General features: G+C 46.6%; 1 protein-coding gene and 1 long non-coding RNA gene across 2 annotated transcripts; both read left to right on the forward strand.

The window, feature by feature from the left end:
- The first annotated feature begins 913 nt into the window (after positions 1-913).
- On the forward strand, positions 914-17,457 carry adhfe1 (alcohol dehydrogenase iron containing 1). The gene is made up of 14 exons (XM_034120975.1): positions 914-1,047; positions 2,112-2,149; positions 2,505-2,554; positions 3,388-3,441; positions 5,181-5,335; positions 6,274-6,470; positions 6,773-6,850; positions 6,972-7,077; positions 7,501-7,653; positions 8,374-8,472; positions 10,457-10,535; positions 10,831-10,927; positions 14,335-14,492; positions 16,923-17,457. Exons 1-14 carry the CDS (start codon positions 995-997, stop codon positions 17,004-17,006), a joined length of 1,401 nt encoding a protein of 466 aa, XP_033976866.1. The 5' UTR covers positions 914-994; the 3' UTR covers positions 17,007-17,457.
- A 189-nt stretch (positions 17,458-17,646) lies between these two features.
- LOC117474939 lies at positions 17,647-23,461 on the forward strand. The gene is made up of 3 exons (XR_004555134.1): positions 17,647-17,817; positions 22,835-22,872; positions 23,365-23,461. It is a non-coding gene; the product is annotated as an uncharacterized LOC117474939 (long non-coding RNA).
- Positions 23,462-24,126: the final 665 nt, after the last annotated feature.

Genomic DNA, 24,126 nt, shown 5'->3' on the forward strand with positions numbered 1-24,126 from the left:
TTGCCAGATGTAGGTTTGGGCAGCAGTATAAACTCCAGTGAGGGTCTGAGGTGGAGGAGAGCTTGGCGATCGTAGACGAGCAGAGCAGAGACATTCTGACAAACATAAAACAAAAACAGGATAGCTAAAGGCAGAGAGCTGAGGGAGCGGCGAGCCGACACAGGCGCCATCTTGAATCCGACAATCAGCTTAAGTGTATACAAAGCGCTCAATGGTCCCACACAGACACACAGACACACACACACACACACAGACACACACACACACACACTCACACACACACACACACACACACTGACACACACACACTGACACACACACACACACACTGACACACACACACACACACACACACACACATACACACACACTGACTGACAAACACACACAGACACACAGACACACACACACACACACACCCACACACACAGACACACAGACACACGCACACACACACACACACACACACACACACACACGCAGACACGCACACAGACACACAGACACACGCAGACACGCACACACACACACAGACACACGCACACACACACACACACACACACACACAGACACACAGACACACACACACACTGACACACACACACACACTGACACACACACACACACAGACACGCACACACCCACACACACACACACACGCAGACACGCACACACACAGACACACACACACACACAGACACACAGACACACAACACACACACACACCACACACACACACACACACACACACACACACACACGCACACATATAAACTGTTATTAAAGTACCTTACTTACATCTCTATTAATTGTGACCTTTATGACACTTCAGGTAAAAGAGAAGAGATTTATTTTCACAGTGATTTCGTGCTTTATTTTGAAAAGCGGATCCGGAAGCAGTGATACCGGTCCTACAGTGAGCTTGACGTCATTGTAGTTGTCGGTGCAGCAGCTCGTGCAGATCACTTTTCACCTGACCTGACCCCCTGCAGAGATGGCCGCACGAGACCGAGTGGTGCACCTGATGAGGCAGCTCGAGCGCGCCGCGTGAGTTTAACACACGTTCTCTAAAGATTGAAGTTTACCCTGAGAAACAACACATTGGTGACGTCACAGAACCTCCCCTCTGACGCCAGAGTCCGTTCACAAATCTGACCATTTTAAACTCTTTTTGTTATATTTCAGGATTTTTACTTTGCAAAGTTGATTTAAATTGGTTATTTAAATCATAACAAAGGATTTGATAATTCGGCTTCAGTCAGAAGCTCCGGGGAGATTTATTTATACCTTTCAACGGGTTTTTACATTCAGAGCAGAGAACGTTACGCAAGACTCCATTCACAAACCTGACGTTTTAAAGTCTTAAAATGTCAGGTGTTTTACTTCACAAAGTTGATTTAAACACCTTTTTAAATCATTAGAGAGTATTTGATGATTCGGCATTGGTAAGGCATTCTCAGAAGCGTTATTCCTTTACTTTAAGACGTTTTATGTTACAAAGTAAAGAGAAGTTGAGGCTAGAGTCCATTAGTGAAACGGACCCATTAAAACGGTTTTTAATTAACTCAAGGTGTTTAACCCACAGAGCAAAACATATAATACTATTTTATAAATCAGTATAAAGTCTTTGATAATCCTGCTTCAGTGTGAAACCCTGGGAAGCGTTATTTCTACTGTTAACCAGGTATTAACTAAGTGTCCTGTCATGACCTCTTGTGTATATGTTGCATTGAGAGAACTGCTGTTAGTAACACGACCATCACACAGGTGACCCGTGTCACTCTTTAAATGCTGCTTCAAGTTCCTGAAAGCTTTACGTTTTCAGAACAACAAGCTGTTTTTCTTCAGGTTGTGAATGACCTCTAAAAGACCATACAGATTATTCCAGATAAGGAGAGACCCCTTTCCAACAGCTCCCTTTAACCTGCTATGATATCATAAGAGGTACTTTGAATGGGTTTCATTTATCTCTGATACACTCTTCATTATTATACACTTATAATACGAGGTAATGTGCTCTCACTAAATGTGTGTTATGTGCATTAAAACAGATACAATGTGAAGCAGGAGAACCAGTGTTAACAGTGAAATGTGAATGTTTCTGTGAACAGGTGCAGATGTCCTGCGCACTCCAACACCTTCCACCAAGGTACACACACTCACTCACTCACTCACACACTCACTCACTCACTCACACAGTCACACACACTCGCTGATAACCTTTAGTCAGGACAGCGTGGAGGGAGTTTGGTCTTTCAATAATTACCACTCTGGATTACAGTTTTGAAGATTAGTCAGTTTTCAGAATTATTAACTATTTTGAACATCTGTTAATTGTTCAAGAGGAAAGCTTGAATTTCCTGATATGAAAGTGAGCATATTTGGACCTAAACTCATCACTTTGACTTGGGATGAACATTTTATTAAACCCAATGCATCATTACAATCAATCACAGATGTGCAGCATCAGTTATATATGAATAATGTAGTAATGTGATCATCAGGTGCCGGAGCCGCAGCCTGCACCGTCAGGAAGACAGACTACGCCTTCGAGGTACCAGCACAACGGGTTCATAAAGGGGTCTCTTTAGGGAGTCCCTGAACAGATACACAAGTCATTCATACATATTTACACAGTTCTATAATTACATTTCATTGTCTTAGGCTGAAATCTTAAAAACAATATGCACGTCTTTTGACTGATATTAAAACTTGTGATCAGTATGACATCATCATTGTCATTTTAATAGAGAATTACATTTTTCTAAAAATCAAAAAATTCAGACTTTTTTCAAAAAATCTCAAACTTCTGCTTTTCCCCCTCCAAATCTCATTTTTATTTTTTTCTCAAAATGTTGACCCTTTTTTGAAAATCTCCACTTTTTCACTATTATCACAATTCAGCAAATAAAATATAAGATGTTCTTTTGTGAAAATCTCAAATTTCGGACTTTTTTTTATTAAAATGTCTGACTTTTTTCCGATTTTTTTCAGATAATTCTGCATTCATCCATTCATTCATCCATTAATTAATTCATCCATTAATTCATTAATTCATTCATCCATCCATTCATCCATTCATCCATCCATTCATTCATTCATTCATCCATCCATTAATTCATTCATCCATTCATCCATCCATTCATTCATTCAGCACCTGATGAGTAAAAACATGCAGACGAGGCTTTAGGCCAGGGTTATTAAAAGGGGCACATGATGCTGATAACAGAGCGAGAAAACTCCCTCTGGAGGAACACACGAGGAGATCTTCAGAATGTTCTGAATTCTGAAATTGTTAGACATTTCTCGATTCTGACGTTTTCAGAAACATTTTTGAGAAAAGCTGTTTTTACATTTTATTTTGTTATTAATTATTTTTTCCTTCAGATGGCGAGCTCCAACATCCGATACGGAGAGGGAGTCAGCAGAGAGATCGGCATGGTAACCAAACTGTCATCATCACATCATCATTATCATTACACCATCATTATCATCATCACATCATCTTCACATCATCATCATCATCATCATTACATTTGTATTTATTCATGTATTTAACAGGGACTGCACATTAATCAACATTTCCGTAAATGTTCAGAGTTATTTTTCATCTGAAGTCCTGACAGATTCTGTACGTCAGCCTGAAGACACATTTCATTTTAAACAAGTCAATACAATCAAATACAAACATGCAACATACAGGACTGGAATACAAAATAAAAAAAATAAAATAAAAACATCATCACATCATCATCACATCATCATCATCACATCATCACACCCTCACATCATCACATCATCATCACATCACATCATCACATCATCATCACATCATCATCACATCATCATCACATCATCATCACATCATCATCACATCATCACATCATCACATCATCATCATCACTCACACATCATCACATCATCATCATCATCACATCATCACATCATCATCATCACATCATCATCACATCATCATCACATCTCATCACATCATCACATCATCATCACATCTCATCTCATCACATCATCACATCATCATCACATCATCACATCACATCATCACATCATCATCATCACATCATCACATCATCATCATCACATCATCACATCATCATCACATCACATCATCATCACATCTCATCACATCATCACATCACATCATCACATCATCATCACATCATCATCACATCACATATCATCATCACATCATCATCACATCACATCATCACATCATCATCACATCATCATCACATCACATCACATCATCATCATCACATCATCATCACATCATCACATCATCATCACATCATCACATCACATCATCATCATCACATCACATCATCACATCATCACATCATCATCACATCACATCATCATCACATCATCACATCATCATCACATCATCATCATCACATCATCATCATCACATCATCATCACATCATCATCACATCACATCATCATCACATCATCATCACATCATCACATCATCATCATCACATCACGTCATCACATCATCATCACATCATCATCACATCACATCACATCACATCACATCATCACATCATCATCACATCATCACATCATCATCACATCATCATCACATCATCATCACATCATCATCATCACATCACATCATCACATCATCATCACATCTCATCATCACATCATCACATCACATCATCATCACATCACATCATCACATCATCATCACATCACATCATCACATCATCATCACACATCATCACATCATCATCACATCATCATCACATCACATCATCACATCATCATCACATCATCACATCATCACATCATCTCATCTTACATCATCTCATCATCATTTCATCATCACATCATCACATCTTACATCATCACATCATCACATCATCATCACATCATCATCATTTCATCATCACATCATCATTTCATCATCACATCATCATCATCATCACATCATAATAGTTGAAACATATGAAACATTAAACACCAGCAGAAAAACCAAACTACGTCATCAGAAATCTTGGTGAAGTAATGTGAATGTGTTCTCCTCTGGTTCTCCTCTGGTTCTCCTCCTTCTCCTCTGGTTCTCCTCCTCCTCTCTCTCTCCCCCGGTTCTCCTCTCTCTCTCTCCTCTGGTTCTCCTCTCTCTCTCCTCCGGTTCTCCCTGGTTCTCCTCCTGCAGGACGTGAGGAACCTGGGGGCCCGTAATGTGTGTGTGATGACGGACAGCAACTTGTCCCGCCTCCCTCCAGTGAAAGCAGTGCTGGAGTCCCTGTCTCACAACGGGGTGCGCTTCAGGGTCTATGACAGCGTGAGGGTGGAGCCGACTGACACCAGGTAGCTGACAGAGGGGGATCATACCTGGGGGGTCAGAGGGTGATCATACCTGGGGGGTCAGAGGGTGATCATACCTGGGGGTCAGAGGGTGATCATACCTGGGGGTCAGATCATACCTGGGGGGTCAGAGGGTGATCATACCTGGGGGGTCAGAGGGTGATCATACCTGGGGGCCAGATCATACCTGGGGGGTCAGAGGGTGATCATACCTTGGGGGTCAGAGGGTGATCATACCTGGGGGGTCAGAGGGTGATCATACCTTGGGGCCAGATCATACCTGGGGGGTCAGAGGGTGATCATACCTGGGGGTCAGAGGGTGATCATACCTGGGGTGTCAGATCATACCTGGGGGGTCAGAGGGTGATCATACCTGGGGGTCAGATCATACCTGGGGGGTCAGAGGGTGATCATACCTGGGGGGTCAGAGGGTGATCATACCTGGGGGGTCAGATCATACCTGGGGGTCAGAGGGTGATCATACCTGGGAGGTCAGAGGGTGATCATACCTGGGGGGTCAGAGGGTGATCATACCTGGGGGGCAGAGGGTGATCATACCTGGGGGGTCAGAGGGTGATCATACCTGCATACATAAACAATAACATAACAAAATATAGCAGTATTTACACAGGAATAAAATATGGAATATATATAAAAAACAGATATTGTTATCGATGCCTGGGGTGAATCTGAGGGTAATTGATAATACCTGGGGGGTCAGAGGGGGTTTAAACTGTGTGTGTGTGTGTGTGTGTGTGTGTGTGTGTGTGTGTGTGTGTGTGTGTGTGTGTGTGTGTGTGTGTGTGTGTGTGTGTGTGTGTGTGTGTGTGTGTGTGTGTGGTGTGTGTGTGTGTGTGTGTGTGTGTGTGTGTGTGTGTGTGTGTGTGTGTGTGTGTGTGTGTGTGTGTGTGTGTGTGTGTGTGTGTGTGTGTGTGTGTCAGTTTTAAAGAGGCCATCTCCTTTGCTAAGAGCGACTCCTTCGATGTGTACGTGGCGGTGGGGGGGGGCTCTGTGATTGACACCTGCAAAGCAGCTAATCTTTACGCCTGTCACCCCGACGCTGACTTCCTGGACTTTGTGAACGCTCCAATCGGAAAGGGCCGCCCGGTGACCGGAGCGCTGAAGCCCCTCATCGCAGGTCGAGACCTCACTTTCAGCTGCTCTTGTTATTGATGAAACTGATCAGACACTGTCTATCACATCGTATTGATTGTATTGATTACTTCACTGAACAGACTGCTTGTCCTGCTTTGCTCTCTGTTATTTTGTCCATGTCTGTCTGTGAGACGTGGCTCCTGTCAGGACCCCCTTGGTGCATCTCAAGGGGTTTATCCTAATCAATACATGTCTATATGTAACTCTCATAGAGACTGAACTCATTGTATTCACTTCATATTCAAGATATTTATTAACCGTTATGGATGTTCGTCTTTATTTCAGTTCCCACGACGGCCGGCACCGGCAGCGAGACCACCGGCGTGGCCATCTTCGACTACGAGCCTCTGAAGGCCAAGACAGGTACATAATAATATATATATAACATATTTATATATATACATCCAACTCAGAGCTCTCTGATTGGCTGTCTGTGGCAGTAGTCTGTGGCAGTAGAGCTCTCTGATTGGCTGTCTGTGTGCAGGTATTGCCAGCAGAGCTCTCAGACCGACGCTGGGCATCGTGGATCCGCTGCACACTCTCAGCATGCCGGAGAGAGTCGCTGCTAACAGTGGCTTCGACGTGCTCTGGTAAACTCACACACAGGCACAGACAGACACACACACACACACACTCACAGGCACAGACAGACACAGGCACACACACACTCACAGGCACAGACAGACACAGGCACACACACACTCACAGGCACAGACAGACACACACACACACACACTCACAGGCACAGACAGACACAGGCACACACACACTCACAGGCACAGACAGACACACACACACACACACTCACAGGCACAGACAGACACAGGCACACACACACTCACAGGCACAGACAGACACAGGCACACACACACTCACAGGCACAGTCACACAGGCACAGACACACTCACACACACGCACACACACAGACACACTCACACTCACACTCACTCACTGATACACACACACACACTACAATAACAATAATAATAATGATGATACTGTGTATTGTGTAGTCACGCTCTGGAGTCCTACACGGCGCTGCCGTACCACCAGAGGAGCCCGTGCCCCCCCGACCCGCTGCTCCGCCCGGCCTATCAGGGCTCCAACCCCATCAGCGACGTGTGGTCGCGCCACGCCCTGCGCGTCGTCGCTCAGTTCATGAAGCGGTGAGCGCAGAACCAGAGGATCCCAACAGGAGCCCTGAGGAACCCCAGATCAGTCCTTTTGTAAATCCCTGTTCCCTTCAGAGGGAGTTTCTAATCTAATGTTGGCTTTTCTCAGAATCTCAACATTTTGACTTTTTTTTTCAAACTTTCAACATTTGAATTTTTTTTTTCGAAAATTGAAAAGTTCTGACTTTTTCTTAAAATCTCAAGATTTGGATTTTTCCCCCCAAAATTTCCAAATGTTCACTTTTTTCTGTAAATCTCAAGATCATGACTATTTTCTGAAAATCAAAAAAATTCAGACTTTAAAAAAAAATAAAAACATTTGGACTTTTTCATAAAAAATCTGAACATTTTGAATTTTTCACAAAATCTCCACATTTTTGAGTTTTCTAAAAAATCTCAACATTAGGAATTTTTTCTCTAAATCTTAAAATTCAGATTTTTTCTCAAAGTCTTAAAATTCAGATTTTTTCTCAAAATTCTGACTTTTGTCAAATGTCAACATTTTGACTTTTTACCTAAAATCTCAACATTTTGTAATGTTACCCAAAATCTCAAAATCTTTGATAGTTTTCAAAAAAATCTCAACATTTTGTCTGTCTGTTTGTCTGTGTGTGTGTCTGTTTGTCTGTGTGTCTGTTTGTTTGTCGTCTGTCTGTTTGTCTGTCTGTGTGTGTGTGTGTGTGTTTGTTTGTCTGTTTGTTTGTTTGTTGACAGCGCGGTGCGGGACCCTGAGGATCTGGAGGCGCGGTCCAGCATGCATCTGGCCAGCGTGTTCGCCGGCATCGGCTTCGGGAACGCCGGAGTTCATCTGTGGTGAGAGAGAAGAGAAATACATCAAATAACCTGAGAGATCAAATCTGTTCATTAATCCATTTAAAATCAGATCTGGTTGAAGATCCATTTAAACTGCAGAGGCCTGTACTACGAAGCAGGATGTTCTCTTAGCGAGGTGACTTCAGGGTAAACTCTGGGTTTCCGGTCCTACGACGCTGGTTCTCTTCTTAGCGGGGTAGATCTCCATGGTAACTGATGCTGAACACAGGGTTCCCGCGGGGTCTTAAAAAGTCTTACATTTGATAATCAAATACAAATTAAAAGTTCTTAAAAATGATGGGATTTGAAAGGTACTTCTGTGTTGCGATCACGTCTAAATGTGTTTTGGGGGAAATGTCCGGGCTGCAAAGTAACCAGTACGGTAAGAGCCTTTCAGTTCCCCCCATTACTTAAATATCTGCCACAACACAAGTAACCGGATCAAAGTAACATTACGTACAGTCCGCGGCACTGAGTGCAGACGTCGATGTGTCCCAATAGCCGCGTTCACACCGGAGTACTTTTCACCGTACTTTTCGCGTTTAGTTCTGTTAGTACCCCTTATGTCGCGTTCACACCAAAAAGAGCACTTCATCTCGGGAACTTTTACCCCCATTTTTAGTGCCTGCTGAGAGATGGTACTTTCCTGGGGGAAAAAGTGCCCCAGTTCTGATTGGCTGGGCGAATTGCAAACCACGCCTCGTACAACTCTGAAATGTTTTGTAGAGCCGCCATTTTATTATCCTGGCATTAGCATTATTAGCATTAGCATTCGCCCAGCGCACAAACGCAGAGAGACTAACTAATTATGGCAACACAAAATAAAACATGGGAGCGGTGGAGATGAGGAGGTGTCGGCGTTCTGGCGATTTACTCTGAAGGCTTCAGTAGAAGCTGCTGGGAGTCCCAGCAGCTTCTACTGAAGCCTTCCCCAACTCCGGGGACTTCCGGCCGGGGACTCCGGGTGGCAGTATACGCCGTGAAGTTGTTTGCGGCCTGCCAGTAAACCCAGAGCAGAAGAAGAAGAAGTGACGTCAGCGGCTCATTTGCGTAATCTTCCCTCAGGGAACTTATTCCGGTGTGAACGCGATCTGTACTTAGTGCCCTGGGGTAATAAGTGCCAGCACTGAGTACGGCAAAGTACTTGGTATGAACGCGCCTATTATCATTCATCACATCATAATGTATCATATATTTCCTTATCTGAGTCAGCTGAGCCGTATCTGGCCGTGCAACACTCACAGTGTCACATACTGTATGCAGAAGTATTATTTTAAGCAACACATTAAGTTGACGAAACACTCGAGTCAAATGTAATTAAAGTCAGATCGTGTCTTAGACGGGTCAGTGATATCATAAACCTGTTAATGTACGCATTCAAACACTTTCTCTGTTACCAGCTGTATTCACCTTGCAGCTGCAGCTATGTGGCTTTGATCCTGGATAAAGTGTTTAAGTCATGGATGTTTAAAGTTTAACTTCTTCATATTTGACTAATATTAAAGTTCACTTTTCATTCAGGAAGTATGACGCTGCGCTGTCAGTACGCTTGTCCATGTTTGTGATTGGTCGAATGCTCCAGATACCACCCCTTTCATGTGAACGCGCACTCAGCCGGACAGAGAAACCCTGGCTTGAGTTACCGTGTTGATAACCAGCGTCGTAGGACCGCTTAGCGAGAGCGCGTTTGTTTTGGGTTAGGTAAGATAACTCAGAGAGATCCAGGGTCTGTTGGACTGGCTTCGTAGTGCAGGCCTCTGGCTTCGTCGTGCAGGCCTCTGGCTTCGTAGTGCAGGCCTCTGGCTTCGTAGTGCAGGCCTCTGGCTTCGTAGTGCAGGCCTCTGGCTTCGTAGTGCAGGCCTCTGGCTTCGTAGTGCAGGCCTCTGGCTTCGTAGTGCAGGCCTCTGGCTTCGTAGTGCAGGCCTCTGGAGGTGATCTGTTGAAACACCTGTTCAGTGTTAATGAAAGCGTGTTGTGTCTGCAGTCACGGGATGTCCTATCCGATCGCTGGGAACGTGAAGACACACACAGCTAAAGGTTACAGCGTGGAGCACGCCCTGGTGGTGAGTGGAGGAACTGCACCTCACATCAGGAGGGTTATCGACATTAGTGCTTAACGTGTGTGTGTGTGTGTGTGTGTGTGTGTGTGTGTGTGTGTGTGTGTTGTGTGTGTGTGTGTGTGTGTGTGTGTGTGTGTGTGTGTGTGTGTGTGTGTGTGTGTGTGTGTGTGTGTGTGTGTGTGTGTGTGTGTGTGTGTGTGTGTGTGGTGTGTGTGTGGTTGTGTGTGTGTGTGTGTGTGTGTGTGTGTGTGTGTGTGTGTGTGTGTGTGTGTGTGTGTGTGTGTGTTCGTTCTCTCAGCCTCACGGTCTCTCGGTGGTTCTCACGGCTCCGGCTGTCTTCAACTTCACGGCCCCGATGTGTCCGGAGCGTCACCTGGAGGCAGCAGAGATCCTCGGTACTCACCTGCTCACTCTCACCTGTTCACTCTCTCACCTGCTCACTCTCTCACCTGCTCACTCTCTCACCTGCTCACTCTCTCACCTGCTCACTCTCTCTCACCTGTTCACTCTCTCACCTGCTCACTCTCTCACCTGTTCACTCTCTCTCACCTGCTCACTCTCTCACCTGTTCACTCTCTCACCTGTTCACTCTCTCTCACCTGTTCACTCTCTCACCTGCTCACTCTCTCACCTGTTCACTCTCTCACCTGTTCACTCTCTCACCTGCTCACTCTCTCACCTGCTCACTCTCTCACCTGCTCACTCTCTCACCTGTTCACTCTCTCACCTGCTCACTCTCTCTCACCTGTTCACCTCTCCTCCCTGTTCACTCTCTCACCTGTTCACTCTCTCACCTGCTCACCTCTCTCACCTGCTCACTCTCTCACCTGTACTCTCACCTGTTCACTCTCTCTCACCTGTTCACTCTCTCACCTGCTCACTCTCTCACCTGTTCACTCTCTCTCACCTGCTCACTCTCTCACCTGTTCACTCTCTCACCTGCTCACTCTCTCACCTGTTCACTCTCTCACCGTCTCACTCTCTCACCTTCTCACTCTCTCACCTGTTCACTCTCTCACCTGTTCACTCTCTCACCTGCTCACACTCTCACCTGCTCACTCTCTCTCACCTGTTCACTCTCTCACCTGCTCACTCTCTCACCTGTTCACTCTCTCACCTGCTCACTCTCTCACCTGTTCACTCTCTCACCTGTTCACTCTCTCACCTGCTCACTCTCTCTCACCTGTTCACTCTCTCACCTGCTCACTCTCTCACCTGTTCACTCTCTCCACCTGCTCACTCTCTCTCACCTGTTCACTCTCTCACCTGCTCACTCTCTCACCTGTTCACTCTCTCACCTGCTCACTCTCTCTCACCTGTTCACTCTCTCACCTGCTCACTCTCTCACCTGTTCACTCTCTCACCTGCTCACTCTCTCTCACCTGTTCACTCTCTCACCTGCTCACTCTCTCACCTGTTCACTCTCTCACCTGCTCACTCTCTCACCTGTTCACTCTCTCACCTGCTCACTCTCTCACCTGTTCACTCTCTCACCTGCTCACTCTCTCTCACCTGCTCACTCTCTCTCACCTGTCACTCTCTCACCTGCTCACTCTCTCACCTGTTCACTCTCTCACCTGCTCACTCTCTCACCTGTTCACTCTCTCACCTGTTCACTCTCTCACCTGTTCACTCTCTCACCTGCTCACTCTCTCTCACCTGCTCACTCTCTCACCTGCTCACTCTCTCACCTGCTCACTCTCTCACCTGTTCACTCTCTCACCTGCTCACTCTCTCACCTGTTCACTCTCTCACCTGCTCATCTCGTTCATCTCTCACCTGTCTCACACTGCTCACTCTCTCACCTGCTCACTCTCTCACCTGCTTCACTCTCTCACCTGCTTCACTCTCTCACCTGCTCACTCTCTCTCACCTGCTCACTCTCTCACCTGCTCACTCTCTCACCTGCTCACTCTCTCACCTGTTCACTCTCTCACCTGTTCACTCTCTCACCTGTTCACTCTCTCACCTGCTCACTCTCTCACCTGTTCACTCTCTCACCTGCTCACTCTCTCACCTGCTCACACTCTCACCTGCTCACTCTCTCACCTGCTCACTCTCTCACCTGCTCACTCTCTCACCTGCTCACACTCTCACCTGTTCACTCTCTCACCTGCTCACACTCTCACCTGTTCACTCTCTCACCTGCTCACTCTCTCACCTGCTCACTCTCTCACCCTGCTCACACTCTCACCTGTTCACTCTCTCACCTGCTCACTCTCTCACCTGCTCACTCTCTCACCTGCTCACTCTCTCACCTGTTCACTCTCTCACCTGCTCACACTCTCACCTGCTCACTCTCTCACCTGCTCACACTCTCACCTGCTCACTCTCTCACCTGCTCACACTCTCACCTGCTCACTCTCTCTCACCTGTTCACTCTCTCACCTGCTCACTCTCTCACCTGTTCACTCTCTCTCACCTGTTCACTCTCTCTCACCTGTTCACTCTCTCACCTGTTCACTCTCTCTCACCTGTTCACTCTCTCTCACCTGTTCACTCTCTCTCACCTGTTCACTCTCTCACCTGTTCACTCTCTCTCACCTGTTCACTCTCTCTCACCTGTTCACTCTCTCTCACCTGTTCACTCTCTCTCACCTGCTCACTCTCTCACCTGTTCACTCTCTCACCTGCTCACTCTCTCACCTGTTCACTCTCTCTCACCTGTTCACTCTCTCACCTGCTCACTCTCTCACCTGTTCACTCTCTCACCTGCTCACTCTCTCACCTGCTCACACTCTCACCTGCTCACTCTCTCACCTGCTCACTCTCTCACCTGCTCACTCTCTCACCTGTTCACTCTCTCACCTGCTCACTCTCTCACCTGCTCACTCTCTCACCTGCTCACACTCTCACCTGCTCACTCTCTCACCTGCTCACTCTCTCACCTGCTCACTCTCTCACCTGCTCACTCTCTCACCTGCTCACTCTCTCTCACCTGCTCACTCTCTCACCTGTTCACTCTCTCACCTGTTCACACTCTCACCTGCTCACTCTCTCACCTGCTCACTCTCTCACCTGCTCACTCTCTCACCTGCTCACTCTCTCTCACCTGTTCACTCTCTCACCTGCTCACTCTCGCACCTGCTCACTCTCTCACCTGCTCACTCTCTCACCTGTTCACTCTCTCACCTGCTCACTCTCTCACCTGCTCACTCTCTCACTTCACGTTACATTCAGGTGCAGTGACAGAGTGTGTGTGTGGTGCGTTCAGGTGCAGTGACAGACTGTGTGATGTGTTCAGGTGCAGTGACAGACTGTGTGTGTGTGTGGTGTGTTCAGGTGCAGTGACAGACTGTGTGTGTGTGGTGCGTTCAGGCGCAGTGACAGACTGTGTGTGTGGTGCGTTCAGGTGCAGTGACAGACTGTGTGGTGTGTTCAGGTGCAGTGACAGACTGTGTGTGTGTGGTGTGTTCAGGTGCAGTGACAGACTGTGTGTGTGTGGTGCGTTCAGACGCAGTGACAGACTGTGTGTGTGGTGCGTTCAGGTGCAGTGACAGACTGTGTGGTGTGTTCAGGTGCAGTGACAGACTGTGTGTGTGTGGTGTGTTCAGGTGCAGTGACAGACTGTGTGTGTGTGGTGTGTTCAGGTGCAGTGACAGAGTGTGTGTGTGTGGTGCGTTCAGGTGCAGTGACAGACTGTGTGTGTGTGGTGTGTTCAGGTGCAGTGACAGAGTGTGTGTGTGGTGCGTTCAGGTGCAGTGACAGACTGTGTGTGTGTGGTGTGTTCAGGTGCAGTGACAGACTGTGTGTGTGGTGCGTTCAGGTGCAGTGACAGACTGTGTGTGTGTGGTGCGTTCAGGTGCAGATATTCGGCAGGTGAAGATGAAAGACGCCGGCCCCCTATTGGCTGACACGCTGCGCAGTTTCTTGTTCGACCTCCAGGTGGAAGACGGGCTCTCGGCCGTCGGCTACAGTAAAGACGACGTCCCGGCGCTCGTTAGGGGCACGGTCCCTCAGGTGAGTTCACTGACCCCCACAACAGTCAGACATTAGAGCATCTGTTAAAGTGTTAATGTTGTGCAACAGAGGGGCTAGAAAGCAAATGTATCAAGGGCTTCAGTTTCTCAAAATAAAGGTCCAATTGTATTTAATATTCCCTTCCTCTCACGTATATTTAATATCCTGCTTTATATTTTGTTACCATTATTTCTATTTGAGATGTTTACATTTTGGATTGTTTATTTCTAGTCTTTTAATTGTTATTGAACAATGCCTTGTCTGTTTCTGCTGCAACACAAACATTTCCCCAAATTAGGATCAATAAAGAACTTCTTATCTCATCTGAAGGGTCTCTGTCTGCAGACACGCTGATTTATTTGAAGGAGTTTTAGATGTTAAGGGTAAATGAGGGGGTTGTTGTTTCAGGAGAGTCATGACGTGTGTGTGTTTCAGCAGAATCATGACGTGTGTGTGTTTCAGCAGAGCAGTGGCGAGCCGTCAGGGCCCTCTAGGCCCTCTGTGAGGGCCTAAGATATTCCAAAAAATAATATTTAAAAACATTAAAAAAAAATATTTTTTTTTTAAATATATATTTTTTTAATATTATTTTTGTTATATTTTTCATTAGTTTTACCGAAAAAAAACTTGATTTAATAAAATAACATTTCCAAAGAAATAAATCCTTCGAATCTGCCTGTTCAGTCTCTGTTTGAATGTCAGTTACTATAGAGTGGCGAAGTCCCTCCCCTTCCGGTGGACCTCCATGGGACCTTATTTCGGAAAAGTTATGCATTGAAGTCAATGGAGAGAGAAAGATTATCTTTCGATCCCGTTTGAATTGTGCCACGAATTACACATATGATGTTTGTCAATTTAAAAGATAATTTTGCAAGTCAAAAAAAATAAAATGTGTCGTAAAACTGTGAAGTAACACATTTGTTTGTGTGAAACGCTCAATGAACTACATCTCTGGTCAACACAACACACGTCACCAAGATGGCCGTCACTACTGTCTTGTCAACAAACGATTGGCTACCCTCACTATCACCCTCTCACCCTGACCCTCACCCTCACTATCACCACAATGAAACACGTCCTGAAGAATGTCATGCAAAGCTGCCTGCCTGCCTTCCTTTGATTCTCTCTGAACTGCCTGGTCGTTTTAATGTTTAATGTCAACCATTTGTGCAGATAGCATGAAGTAGAGAAGATCGCCGATGCTAACGTTAGCGTTAGCATTTCTCCCCCGGTCTTAAAGTGTGTATTATAGAATGATCACACCGGTGACAGTACTCTTCAAAGGGTTCACGAAATATGACTACTACTCGTACTGTTTAACATTTTGGGTTACTTCATGTTACTTCATGTTAAGGCTAATAAAAATGACATGGCTGTAATGCTAACTAACGTGCTAGCTACTAGCTAGGTAGCTAACTTGATCCACACACTCCTCTTTCATCAGACGGGAAGCGAAAGAACGAGCAAGACCCATTGCTGGTATGATAACAACCTGGTACTAAGCACACAGGCACAAAGTTATCTTATCTTAGACAGCGCCATATAGATAGATTCTATCTATATGGCGCTGATCGTATATATACGGTATTATACGTATATCGTAGTGTCTCAATTGTGACATCACTTACGTGACTCTGGGATTTGTAGTCTTTCTAGTTCCGTATTTTTCATAGTCTTATATTTCAACAGTTTTACGACAAACTGTGACTTTTTTGACATGGAAATGATTTTTTAAGATTGACAAACATCATATGTGTAATTCATGGCACAATTCAAACGGGATCGAAAGATAAGTTTTCTCTCCCCATTGACTTCAATGCATAATTTTTCCGAAATAAGGTCCCATACCCCGGAAGTAAGTGAGCGTGACTTCGCCACTCTATAGCGGACCTCTCTGCGATTCACAGAGGGTTGCTATAGTAACTGAACGAGAGAGTAATGTCAAATGACAGTACAATTGACCAATCATATCTTCCCTCTAAATGGGTGGGTTTTATTATCGCGGACTTTATGACGAGTTCCGCCCGCTGTGAAACTTTTCTTGTTTCCATAGCAACAACAACTTCCTGTCAACAGCGTGAACTCGCCTTCAAAATAAAAGCATGCCAAATTACACTTAAGACATACAACTGCAACGAAAGTAACAAACACAATGCAATATCATTTTCAATGTCAAAGAACACAAATGGGGTTCCCAGGTGTTGTTTTGTGTGGTAGAGGGTCGCTGTCATTGATGCGTTGTGCACCCTGGGCCGTTGTTTTGATATTCCGCTGAAGTATACGCTGTGACGTAATAACTCTTTTTTTTTTCTTTTTTCGAGGGAAGGGGTGGGGGTCAAAGGGCCTAGGTATAAAGCTCACGGCTCGCCACTGCAGCAGAGTCATGACGTGTGTGTGTTTCAGCAGAGTCATGACGTGTGTGTGTTTCAGGAGCGCGTGACCAAGCTGTCGCCGCGGGAACACAGCGAGGAGGATCTGAGCGAGATGTTCCTCGCCTCCATGAAGCTCTACTGAGACACAACGGATTCAAACATTACAATCTGAAGTTTTAAAGATCATTCAGCTGTGAGGGCGTTTTAAATCATGTGATCTTCTGAGGGCGTTTTAAATCATGTGATCTTCTGAGGGCGTTTTAAATCATGTGATCTTCTGAGGACGTTTTAAATCATGTGATCTTCTGAGGGCGTTTTAAATCATGTGATCTTCTGAGGGCGTTTTAAATCATGTGATCTTCTGAGGACGTTTTAAATCATGTGATCTTCTGAGGACGTTTTAAATCATGTGATCTTCTGAGGGCGTTTTAAATCATGTGATCTTCTGAGGTCTTATAATGTTGAACTGACCTCAGGTCTGTGCTGCAGTTCCTCTCGCGGCCACTAGATGGAGCTGTTTCTCTACCTCTTCATTTTATTACACTCGATTTTATATATTACACTAATCTGAAATAAAACTTGCTTGTACACAACTGTGTGTGTGTGTGTGTGTGTGTGTGTGTGCTCTAAGGGTTAAACCAGTTAAACACATCAGATCAGGTTTATATAACGACTGTTCTCAGATCAGAATAAACCAGATTAAAACAACGAGAGGCTCTTCTAGGAATCACACACACACACACACACACACACCTGAACCTACCTGTTGCCCCTGCAGCAGTTACTGTCTGTATTTAAAACAGGACACATTGTGTGTGTGTGTGTAGGATTACTGACGGCAGGTATATAAGTGCAGACGGAGTGTGTGAGTGTGTGAGAGAGCAGCATGCAGCAGATCTACAGACAGAGCGACCAACAGTTTGAAGTTTATACCACCGTGTTCTCCCCGCAAGGTGGGTACACACACACACACACACACTGTCCCAGTTGTTCTTTATGTCTGGATGTTATTCATTAATCTGTGGAGAAAGACAGTTGTTATTCAAAGAGTGTCTCATGAACAGGACGATGATGCGTTCAGGGACACGAACAATGTTATTTCTTTACCTCAGAAACGATCCTTCAGTTTCTCAGCTTCTAGTGTTCTGTATGTGCAGATTCAGAAAGTTAAAAAGACCCGAGGACGAAACTCTGAAGTACACATGTTGTTCAAATAAAAAGATAAACGGGTTAAAAGTTAGTTAAAAAAGTAGAAATGATGAAATATGAACTGAGAATAATCTGCTCAGAGTTCTTCCAGAGTTTGATCTTGTATTTCTAAGAAGAACTTCTTCAGACGGACAGATATGAGACGCTCTCCAGAGACACTGTCCTGTAGAGCAGTGATTCTCAAATGGGGGTACGCGGCCCCCTGGGGGTACGTTGGGGTACTGCAGGGGGTACGTGAGATAAAAATCTATTAAAAGGTTAATTAAAAAAATACCATGCATGATTACAAAAATAATCATAGTACAATAAGTTAAATAGAAAACACAATTTTATATAAAATATTCCAAGAACCACCAAGGGTTCAAGATCCGTTCTAGTGCTTTTTTGGTGCTTAACTGGTTCTTCTCTGTTTTTACAAGTGTGCGGTCACGTTCTGGTCACTTTGCTCAGCGCTACTGCTTGTTACAACTTGTATTTGTTGTACTCGCCATGAACTGTTATTGCTCAGCGTGAAGTATTGGTTCTTGCCGGGCAGCCGAGTGGGGCCAGCTAAGAACCGGTTCCGCGGCTCCGCTCTAGCCCGGAACCACGCTGAGCGGAAAGCCAGTTGCAATATTATATTATAACAAATAGACATTGAAATGGAATCGCGGTTAAAATGTAGCAGCACTACAGCAGGGAACGTGGACAACGGAGAAAAAAAGAGAGCCAAAATTGAGCCAACAAAATGCCGTCAATATCAGGAGGCGTATGCTTTGATGGATTCACGTCAACAAACGGCAACCCGCCCCAGGCATTGGGTTTTTTCTGTGGGGAGAAACTAGCCAACAGCTCGATGAAACCAGCGCACCTCCAGAGACATCTCAGCACCAAACACCTGTGTCATGTTGGTAAGCCACCGGAGTTTTTCAAGAGAAAACTTGCTCAGTACAGATCCTCGCAAGAGATGATGCGAAACGCCTCCACAACATCAGCCAAAGCACTGGAGGCATTGCGGTGTCACTGGTCACCACTAAAGCACTGGAGGCATCGCGGTGTCACTGGTCACCACTAAAGCACTGGAGGCATCGCGGTGTCACTGGTCACCACTAAAGCACTGGAGGCATCGCGGTGTCACTGCTCATCACTGCTCATCACTAAAGCACTGGAGGCATTGCGGTGTCACTGGTCATCACTAAAGCACTGGAGGCATTGCGGTGTCACTGGTCACCACTAAAGCACTGGAGGCATCGCGGTGTCACTGGTCACCACTAAAGCACTGGAGGCATCGCGGTGTCACTGGTCACCACTAAAGCACTGGAGGCATCGCGGTGTCACTGCTCATCACTAAAGCATTGGAGGCATCGCGGTGTCACTGGTCACCACTAAAGCACTGGAGGCATCGCGGTGTCACTGCTCATCACTAAAGCACTGGAGGCATCGCGGTGTCACTGGTCATCACTAAAGCACTGGAGGCATTGCGGTGTCACTGGTCACCACTAAAGCACTGGAGGCATCGCGGTGTCACTGGTCATCACTAAAGCATTGGAGGCATCGCGGTGTCACTGCTCATCACTAAAGCACTGGAGGCATCGCGGTGTCACTGCTCATCACTAAAGCACTGGAGGCATTGCGGTGTCACTGGTCACCACTAAAGCACTGGAGGCATTGCGGTGTCACTGGTCACCACTAAAGCACTGGAGGCATCGCGGTGTCACTGGTCATCACTAAAGCATTGGAGGCATCGCGGTGTCACTGGTCATCACTAAAGCACTGGAGGCATCGCGGTGTCACTGCTCATCACTAAAGCACTGGAGGCATCGCGGTGTCACTGCTCATCACTAAAGCACTGGAGGCATTGCGGTGTCACTGGTCACCACTAAAGCACTGGAGGCATTGCGGTGTCACTGCTCATCACTAAAGCACTGGAGGCATTGCGGTGTCACTGGTCACCACTAAAGCACTGGAGGCATTGCGGTGTCACTGGTCACCACTAAAGCACTGGAGGCATCGCGGTGTCACTGGTCATCACTAAAGCATTGGAGGCATTGCGGTGTCACTGGTCACCACTAAAGCACTGGAGGCATCGCGGTGTCACTGGTCATCACTAAAGCATTGGAGGCATCGCGGTGTCACTGCTCATCACTAAAGCACTGGAGGCATTGCGGTGTCACTGGTCACCACTAAAGCACTGGAGGCATCGCGGTGTCACTGGTCACCACTAAAGCACTGGAGGCATCGCGGTGTCACTGGTCACCACTAAAGCACTGGAGGCATTGCGGTGTCACTGGTCACCACTAAAGCACTGGAGGCATCGCGGTGTCACTGGTCATCACTAATGCACTGGAGGCATCGCGGTGTCACTGCTCATCACTAAAGCACTGGAGGCATCGCGGTGTCACTGGTCATCACTAATGCACTGGAGGCATTGCGGTGTCACTGCTCATCACTAAAGCACTGGAGGCATCGCGGTGTCACTGGTCATCACTAAAGCATTGGAGGCATCGGGGTGTCACTGGTCATCACTAAAGCACTGGAGGCATCGCGGTGTCACTGGTCATCACTAATGCACTGGAGGCATCGCGGTGTCACTGCTCATCACTAAAGCACTGGAGGCATCGCGGTGTCACTGGTCATCACTAAAGCATTGGAGGCATCGCGGTGTCACTGGTCATCACTAAAGCACTGGAGGCATCGCGGTGTCACTGGTCATCACTAATGCACTGGAGGCATCGCGGTGTCACTGCTCATCACTAAAGCATTGGAGGCATCGCGGTGTCACTGGTCATCACTAAAGCACTGGAGGCATCGCGGTGTCACTGGTCATCACTAAAGCACTGGAGGCATCGCGGTGTCACTGGTCATCACTAATGCACTGGAGGCATCGCGGTGTCACTGGTCATCACTAAAGCACTGGAGGCATCGCGGTGTCACTGGTCATCACTAAAGCACTGGAGGCATTGCGGTGTCACTGCTCATCACTAAAGCACTGGAGGCATCGCGGTGTCACTGCTCATCACTAAAGCACTGGAGGCATCGCGGTGTCACTGCTCATCACTAAAGCACTGGAGGCATCGCGGTGTCACTGGTCATCACTAAAGCACTGGAGGCATCGCGGTGTCACTGCTCATCACTAAAGCACTGGAGGCATCGCGGTGTCACTGCTCATCACTAAAGCACTGGAGGCATCGCGGTGTCATTGCTCATCACTGCTCATCACTAAAGCACTGGAGGCATTGCGGTGTCACTGGTCATCAGCCAAAGCACTGGAGGCATCGCGGTGTCACTGGTCATCACTAAAGCACTGGAGGCATCGTATGCGGTGTCACTGGTCATCACTAAAGCACTGGAGGCATCGTATGCGGTGTCACTGGTCATCACTAAAGCACTGGAGGCATCGCGGTGTCACTGGTCATCAGCCAAAGCACTGGAGGCATCGCGGTGTCACTGGTCATCAGCCAAAGCACTGGAGGCATCGTATGCGGTGTCACTGGTCATCACTAAAGCACTGGAGGCATCGTATGCGGTGTCACTGGTCATCACTAAAGCACTGGAGGCATCGTATGCGGTGTCACTGGTCATCACTAAAGCACTGGAGGCATCGTATGCGGTGTCACTGGTCATCACTAAAGCACTGGAGGCATCGTATGCGGTGTCACTGGTCATCACTAAAGCACTGGAGGCATCGTATGCGGTGTCACTGGTCATCACTAAAGCACTGGAGGCATCGTATGCGGTGTCACTGGTCATCACTAAAGCACTGGAGGCATCGTATGCGGTGTCACTGGTCATCACTAAAGCACTGGAGGCATCGCGGTGTCACTGGTCATCACTAAAGCACTGGAGGCATCGTATGCGGTGTCACTGGTCATCACTAAAGCACTGGAGGCATCGCGGTGTCACTGGTCATCACTAAAGCACTGGAGGCATCGCGGTGTCACTGGTCATCACTAAAGCCAAAAAGCCGTACACGATCGCTGAAACTCCTAAATAGTGTCAGTGCAGTGTTATTACATAGTTTGTTATAATTGCAAATTTTTTCAGTTACAACGTTGTTTTTTTAAACCCTTTCATGCATTGTGGTCACTACATTAGAGACTGCTAATGAAATGCTGTTTTCTTGTATATGCATGGGGTTTCGGATGGTATAGTTGCACATCAGGCACCACAGTGGATTTTATTATAATATGTGTGTATTGTATTTTATAGCTTTTGCATAATATATCATTTTGTTCATTGGTTTGTTCAACATATATTACTTAAAAATCTGTTTTAAAAACAGTCTCATGCATAAAGATGAAAATATCCTTAGTTTGTTGTAATTCATGAAGGAGTTAATAAATCTCACACTGATGGAACATCACTATATTGTAATGATTTATATAGGCTTTCAAACATGTTCGGGGTCGGTCAGGGGGTGCCTGGCTGTTTCAAAGGGGGGACATTACTGAAGAAAGTTTGAGAAGCACTGAGTTAGAGAATCAGTTTGAAGTGAGAAGGTGAATACATCCAGATGCTCTCAGGAATATAAAAGAGAGGGATATTCAGTTTATAACAAATAACAAAACAGACTGTATTTTGTAACAGATATGAAACACATGATGTCACTGTTAGTGTGTCTTTATGAACGTGTCCGAGTGCAGGGAGTTCCTCAGTGTTTCTGAATGAATCAATGATTAGTACATTATATATCATTAAACTCACTGTGTGTGTGTGTGTGTGTGTGTGTGTGTGTGTGTGTGTGTGTGTGTGTGTGTGTGTGTGTGTGTGTGTGTGTGTCAGTGTGCAGAGCGAGGAGCAGACATGTGGAGGCAGAAAAGGTAACCTCAACATTTCATCTTTACTAAACCCTTTATCTGTGTTTTATTGTGAAAAATTAAGAAACCCTGAACATGACTTATCCAGGAATTATGACTTTAAGGAGTGTGTGTGTGTGTGTGTGTGTGTGTGTGTGTGTGTGTGTGTGTGTGTGTGTGTGTGTGTGTGTGTGTGTGTGTGTGTGTGTGTGTGTGTGTGTGTGTGTGTGTGTGTGTTGCATCACTGTGTATTTGCAGCCTGCTGATCTGAGCAGCTATTCTCAGCAGATTAAAGTTGACACGCTGCTCCTTCAATTAACCAATTAGCAGCAGCTCTGTGATTGGCCGGCGTGATGATATCAGAGCTGCTGTGTGTGTGTGTGTGTGTGTGTGTGTGTGTGTGTGTGCTCTGTGATAGGCTGAGATGGTGCTCTGTGATTGGCAGGTGCTGGTGCTCTGTGATTGGCAGGTGATGGTGCTCTGTGATTGGCTGAGGTGCTGCTCTGTGATTGGCAGGTGATGGTGGTGGTCTCTGATCACAGGGCTGGTCTCCAGAGAGATCTGGACCTGAGGCGAGGGGACCAGGTTCTGGTTCTGTTCAGAGAGGAGAACAGCTGCTTCGGAAGACGCTCTGACGGACAGGAGGGGTACTTCCCCCCCGCCTGCGTGCAGCCGCTGCAGGTAACACACCTGGGGGTCTCTAGTGGGAGGAGCTTCAGGTAACACACCCGGAGGGTCTCTAGTGGGAAGAGCTTCAGTTAACCACACCTGGGGGTCTCTTGTGGGAGGAGCTTCAGGTAACACACCTGGGGGGTCTCTAGTGGGAGGAGCTTCAGGTAACACACCCGGAGGGTCTCTAGTGGGAAGAGCTTCAGTTAACCACACCTGGGGGTCTCTTGTGGGAGGAGCTTCAGGTAACACACCTGGGGGGTCTCTAGTGGGAGGAGCTTTAGGTAACACACCTGGGGGTCTCTAGTGGGAGGAGCTTCAGGTAACACACCTGGGGGTCTCTGGTGGGAGGAGCTTCAGGTAACACACCTGGGGGTCTCTAGTGGGAGGAGCTTTAGGTAACACACCTGGGGGGTCTCTAGTGGGAGGAGCTTTAGGTAACACACCTGGGGGTCTCTAGTGGGAGGAGCTTCAGGTAACCACACCTGGGGGTCTCTAGTGGGAGGAGCTTCAGGTAACCACACCTGGGGGGTCTCTAGTGGGAGGAGCTTCATGTAACCACACCTGGGGGTCTCTAGTGGGAGGAGCTTCAGGTAACCACACCTGGGG

Source organism: Trematomus bernacchii, unplaced genomic scaffold (assembly GCF_902827165.1).
Source record: "Trematomus bernacchii unplaced genomic scaffold, fTreBer1.1, whole genome shotgun sequence".
Lineage (NCBI taxonomy): Eukaryota > Metazoa > Chordata > Actinopteri > Perciformes > Nototheniidae > Trematomus > Trematomus bernacchii.